This window comes from Oncorhynchus masou, chromosome 32 (genome assembly GCF_036934945.1).
Source record: "Oncorhynchus masou masou isolate Uvic2021 chromosome 32, UVic_Omas_1.1, whole genome shotgun sequence".
NCBI classification, from domain to species: Eukaryota; Metazoa; Chordata; class Actinopteri; order Salmoniformes; family Salmonidae; genus Oncorhynchus; species Oncorhynchus masou.
The window spans coordinates 11,351,970-11,357,969 of NC_088243.1; the positions used below are offsets into that span (position 1 = coordinate 11,351,970).

General features: G+C 41.5%; 1 protein-coding gene and 1 non-coding gene across 2 annotated transcripts; both read right to left on the bottom strand.

Annotated features, from left to right (window-relative positions):
* Window positions 1–219: 219 nt before the first annotated feature.
* On the bottom strand, window positions 220–302 carry trnal-uaa (transfer RNA leucine (anticodon UAA)). The gene has a single exon. It is a non-coding gene; the product is annotated as a tRNA-Leu (tRNA).
* Window positions 303–2,774: 2,472 nt separating this feature from the next.
* On the bottom strand, window positions 2,775–5,763 carry LOC135525572 (syntaxin-11-like). Its single transcript, XM_064953270.1, has 2 exons — window positions 5,630–5,763; window positions 2,775–4,741 (listed from the first exon to the last, which is right to left on the bottom strand). Exon 2 carries the CDS (start codon window positions 4,734–4,736, stop codon window positions 3,864–3,866), a length of 873 nt encoding a protein of 290 aa, XP_064809342.1. The 5' UTR covers window positions 4,737–4,741; window positions 5,630–5,763; the 3' UTR covers window positions 2,775–3,863.
* Window positions 5,764–6,000: the final 237 nt, after the last annotated feature.

The window sequence follows — 6,000 nt, forward strand, 5'->3', positions numbered from 1 at the left end:
AGAATAATAGTATGGCACTTTTGTTTGTTGTTAGCGGGTTTTTTTTCAGTCGAGGGGCGTGGCTTGATCTACTGTCCGGCCGTGTCATCCAAAACGCTGTAGCTTTCAGGTTGTTGATACATTTTCCGCACATTAAGTATTAAGTCTAAGTTCGTGTGAACGTTGGCAATCATCTTGACATCAGTAAGCTGAACTATTTCATAAAAATGTTATGCACTATACCAGGAGTGGGGTTCGAACCCACGCGGACATATGTCCATTGGATCTTAAGTCCAACGCCTTAACCACTCGGCCATCCTGGTTGGCGTAGTGTAATGTCAAAATAACACCTGATATATATTATATTGCAAAATATTATTGTTTTGTTTTATGTTCTATTATCCGCAACAATGTAACAATCCGTCGTAGCAACAACAATCGAATGATATTACGTCTACGCTGCGGCTACCACTGTGATCATCAAAGCAGATAGCTCCTCTGACGTTCCATTATTGTAACAATGTTGCAAGTCAACTGTCAATTTGATTGACCATAATGGTAGCTTACTTTGTAGCCTGACATTTATGTTAACAAAAATGATTGACTGTCGCAAATAAAACGTTTGACAATGTGTTCTATCAAACTAATACAGTCAATTATACAGTAATTTGAATGATGCAGTTTGTCTTATTTTCACTTGATCTAAAGTCAACATATAGGAAATTATTTAATTGGTGAAAACTTTGTGACTAGCCTACCAAGGAGGGAGGTAGCCTACCCGTAGCCTCGCCCTAGCCTATTTAAACGGGGTTCTACACAGAGTATATCTATCCAAAAGCAGCATTGTATGTATTGCTTCAGTTCACGTTCTAAAACATCAGGCACACATTGCATTGTGGAATTGAATTTAGTGCTATATATTATATACTGTAGCCCCTATACTGATATACTGTAGCCACAGACTAGTGTAATTATTACTATACAGTTTACACATACAATCCTTGTACTTCGACACAGGGCCGTTACATATCTATGGGGAAGGGGCAGTGGTTGATTTAGAGTTGGGTGATTGTCACAGAGATAGGCCTGCCCCACTTGCTGGTGGGGTTATGGAACACAGTTTTTAAAAATTGTCACTGCAATCTGTGGAGGACTCAATTGCTCTGTTTTTAACTCATTCTAGACACTGTAAAAATAGCATTGGCCTCTTGGATAATATACAGTGCCTTCAGAAAGTATTCATATCCCTTGACTTATTCCATATTATGTTACGGCCTGAATTCAAATTAGATTGACGACATATTTTTTTAATCTCGTCCATCTACACACAATATAAGTAAAAACATGTTTGTAGATATGTTTGCTAATTTATTGAAAAGGAAATATCTCATTTACATAAGTATTTACATACCTTAGCTGACACTTCATACTGAGCTCACTACAACTAGATTGGAATCCACCTGTGGCCATTTAGACATGTTTTTTAGAAAGAAACACACCTGTCTATATCAGGTCCTACAGTTGACAGTGCATGTCAGAGCAGAAACTATATCATGAAGTCCAAGGACCCGTCTGTAGATCTCTGAGATAGAATGGTGATGAGGCATATATCTGGGGGAGGGTAGAAAAATGTGTTGAAAGTGTCACTGGGAAATTGAGAAAATATGAAACTACCCAGACTCAAACTGGGCAAGAAGGCCACTCATGAGAACAAAAAAAAGCACCTGGAGTTTGCAAAAAGTCATGTGAAAGACAGATCTTAAGGATAAATATTGTGGTCTGATGAGACACACATTTTTACTATTTGCCCTGAATGCAAAGCGCTATGTCTGGAGAAAACCAGGCACAGCTCATCACCCGTCTAACACCACCCCTACTGTGAAGCATGGTGGTGGCAGCATCATGCTATAGGAATCATTTTCAGCAGCAGGGACTGGGAGACTGGTAAGGATCGAGGGAACAATGAATACAGCCAAATACAAATCCTTGATGAGAACCTGCTTCAGAGTTCAAACAACCTTAGACTGGTGGGAAGATTTACATTCCAACAGTACAACAACCCTAAGCAACACTGGAATGGCATCAGATCAAGAATGTGAGTTCTTGAGAGGCCCAGCCAAAACCCAGACTTGAATCCCATTAAACATCTTTGGAAAGACTTGCTGGTCACCACCACTCCCCCTCTAACTAAAAAGGATACTACAGGATTTTGGCAGGGAGGCCCGTTATCTACTTCCCCATAGTCAGATGACCTTGTGCATACCATTTCTGTGTCTGTGTCCAGTCTGAAGGAAGTTAGTAGTTTTGCAAGGCAATGCTAACTAGCATTAACGCAGTGAGTAAGTCTATGGGTATCTGCTAGCACGCTAGGAAGAAAAATAATCCTCAAATCCAGATGTGCAAGACAACTCAAAGCTGTAGTCGCTGTCAAAGGTGCTTCTACAAAGTATTGACTCAAGGGTGTGAATACTTGTTAAATAGAATGCAGAAATATCTCATTAAGACATTTGCACAAATCTCTAAAGACATGTTCTGACTTTGTCCTAATGGGGCAGGGTGTAGATGGATGAGAATATATATCAATTTAATTCATTTTGAATTCAGGCTGTAACAACAAAATATGGAATAAGTCAAGGGGGTATGAATACTTTCTGAAGGCTCTGTAGAGGACAATATAATACATTTAGAGGCATATTCTTGTTTCCTCAATGTAAAATACAGTTGAGTCATTGAGGTTGCAATCAGTTGTCTCAACTTCTAAAGAAAGGAACTGAAATGTAACAATAAAACAAATGTAAAGGGCCATTATACAGAATTTATTATTTAAAAATGATATTTATATCTCCTCTCATAAAACATAAATAACTTGTAAAATCCTAAATTCAATACAGCTGAAAGTTACAGGACATTTAAGTGGGAGCAACAAGCCTTGGAACGGCACTCTAATATTTTAACTGAAAGCCTGTAGCATCAGATAGCTTTTTCCAACAGAGTCATTGAACACCCCATCACACTATTCATTTGCATGTTAGCGTCTGCGGTATGACATCAAGATATCAAGTCTTTTCTCCTAACATCAGCTAAGCAAGGGCGTTAATATCAACTGTGTCTTCTACAGTGAGAGGAAGTAAAGGCTGCATGACATACATTCAAAAACGGTATAATTATATATTTTTTTAAATACACACTGAGTGCATAAAACATTAGGAACACCAGCCTAATATTTAGTTGAACCCCTTTTGCCCGAAGAACTGCCTTCAAGTCAATCGGGGCATGGGCTCTACAAGGTGTCGAAAGCATTCCACAGGGATGCTGGCCCATGTTGACTCCAATGCTGCCCACAGTTGTGTCAAGTTGGCTAGAAAGGGTTCATGACCTTTGGGTGGTTGACCATTGTTGATACACGTGTGGAAAAACCCAGCAGCGTTGCAGTTCTTGGCACACAAACCAGTGCACCTGGCACCTACTACCATACCCCGTTCAAAGGCACTTAAATCTTTTGTCTTGCCCTTTCAACCTCTCAATGGCACACATACACAATCCATGTCTCAAGGCTTCTAACCTGTCTATTCCCATTCATCTACACTGATTTAAGTGGATAACAAGTGACATCAATAATGTTTTGTACAATCAGTGTATGAAACAAACATACTGTACATCTGAAAATCGTCAGCATCAAGTACATGCGTTTGCGCTTGTGTAAACAAGTACATTTTCATGGCCATGAAAACACTTGATAGGAAAAGGCAGCCTACACTTAGGAAGAAAAATAAAGTGCCATCTAGAACCTAAAAGCGGTCTTCGGATGTACCCATGGGAGAACCCTTTGAAGAAACCTTTTTTTAAGAGTGACTTGAAATACAACACTGATGTCTCCGTCGGTCTCACTTGTTGCAGCAAGGGAAACAACAGAACATTCTCCTACAGAGGCTCTTCTTCTGGTACGTTACACACCTCTTGATCTGAACCTGGGCCTTGCCCACAAAGTCTGTAGTGGCGGCCACATTGGCCTCTATGTTGTCCACCATGGCCCCCTGTTCCTCCACCAGCAGAGCCAGCTGGAAAAACAGCTCATGGATGTCCTTGATTCGACTCTCCAGCTCCAACAGTTCCTTGTGCCGCTTCTCGATCTCTGTGAGCGCTGAGCGTGCCGTCCGCCCGTCCGTCAGGAGGTTGTCAGAGAACACATTCCACTTCCCCGTCTCGACCATCTCGTCGATCTGTTCGCCGGTCACCTCCTTGCCCATGATCTCTGCCTGGCGCTGGATCCGGGTCTTGCAGTTCTCCCTCTGGCCCATCTCTGCTTGGTTGTACTCAGACATGGCCTCGTGGAAGGCCCTGGTGAGAGAAACATACTGAGAACGCACCATGCGGACCAGGGTAGAATTGGCCCCGTTCTCTTCTTCCAGCTGTTTGTGCTGCATGCTGATCTTCTCCAGCCGTCTGTAGATGCCCTCCCCCCGGGTCTTGATGCCCCTGGCCAGGGTGTTGGAGTCTCGTTTGATGGAGCTGATCCGCCGGACAGAGGTGAGGAATCGGCTGTTATGCTTGCCCAGGCGCTTCACTTCCATCCGGAGCAGAGCAATCTCCTTCCTCATGGACTGGGCTTCTGTGAAGATGCTGTCCATCCGATCTTCATTTTCAAACACCACTGACTGCTGCTCCAGCTCTCCCTCATCATCGCTACCCTGACCCCTTTCATCTGTGTCTGGAGGAGTGGGGGCCACCCCCTGCAGGTCAACTAGTCTGTCTCTCATACTACCTGGAATGGGAGGAAAAGGTTTGAGGTTTACTGCAGTAAGTCATCTCCAAATCACCATCCTATTTAAATTGTAGTGCAAAATCCTACACAAGCAATAAAGTTAATTCTTCATGGTTATACAATAAACTAAGTAAAGTTGATATTTTGTTTCCTCAAAAAGCTAGCAACATAAACTAAGTGTAGTTTATTTCTGATTTAAACAGAGAAAACAAGGACGCAATTAACATCATCCTACAAGAGGAAATGAAGTGGCACCTATTGAGGATCTCATCCCTAAACCAATAGAACAATGTGAACATACACTGGGCGGAGGTGACTTCCTAGTACACACACACACATATACATCAGTTCGTATTAGATTACAGGCCAATGACTCACAGGATATTTATAACAAAACAAGTGACGATTTTCACAATAAATTTGATCACTGAAAGACATGGATGAGCAGATGTGGCGTTTCTTTACCTCCCTTTAAACCTTTACAGGGATTTCATTATAGGCGTAGGTTATGACTAATGAGCTCTATAATCTATTTCATGTTGCTACATGTGTTTTACCGTTACAGTACAACAGAGAACGCAAAATTACTGTCAGCAGTTTCTTTAAAATGTAAAGTGCCTAAACAGAACTTGGCAAAATTGTCTGGCCAAAGCACATGTGAAGGTAACCTAGACACGAATATTGGCGACATTATTTATTGCAACACATTACATTTAAGGAATAATTAACATTCAAATTAAATAATGCTGCCCACAATTCCACTTGCTCACAACAACCCAAACTCAACTCGCTGAGCAAAACGCATCTCATCACAAACGTTCGTACTTCTATGATAACATTACAACAGGACTGAATCATTGTAAAACTTAATCAGAAAAAAAACGTTACCTGATATCTCCTCCGTAGACTTCCCTATAAGAACAAAAGCATTCAAACAGAACAGACAAAAAGTCGGAGAATCATTTCCCCTTTATGCTTTGTGTTGTTATCTAGCTGCGTCTGCCAGGAGCCAGCCCACTACCTAATTTATTGGGTATATTCATTAGGGCATACTGTAGAAACCTGTGGCAAAACGTTTCTTATTGGACATATTCCAGGTAGCTCCCTCCCCGTTTGGTTCCGTTTGATTCCTAGTAAATGCATCCCTGGGAGGGAGTTCCCCGCCGCTGTTTATTCATGGCAACAGTAGCAGGTGTAACAAGCAGAAGAATATGATCACGTTTTCATATTGAAAACTCTCGAAACTTTATTGACATTAG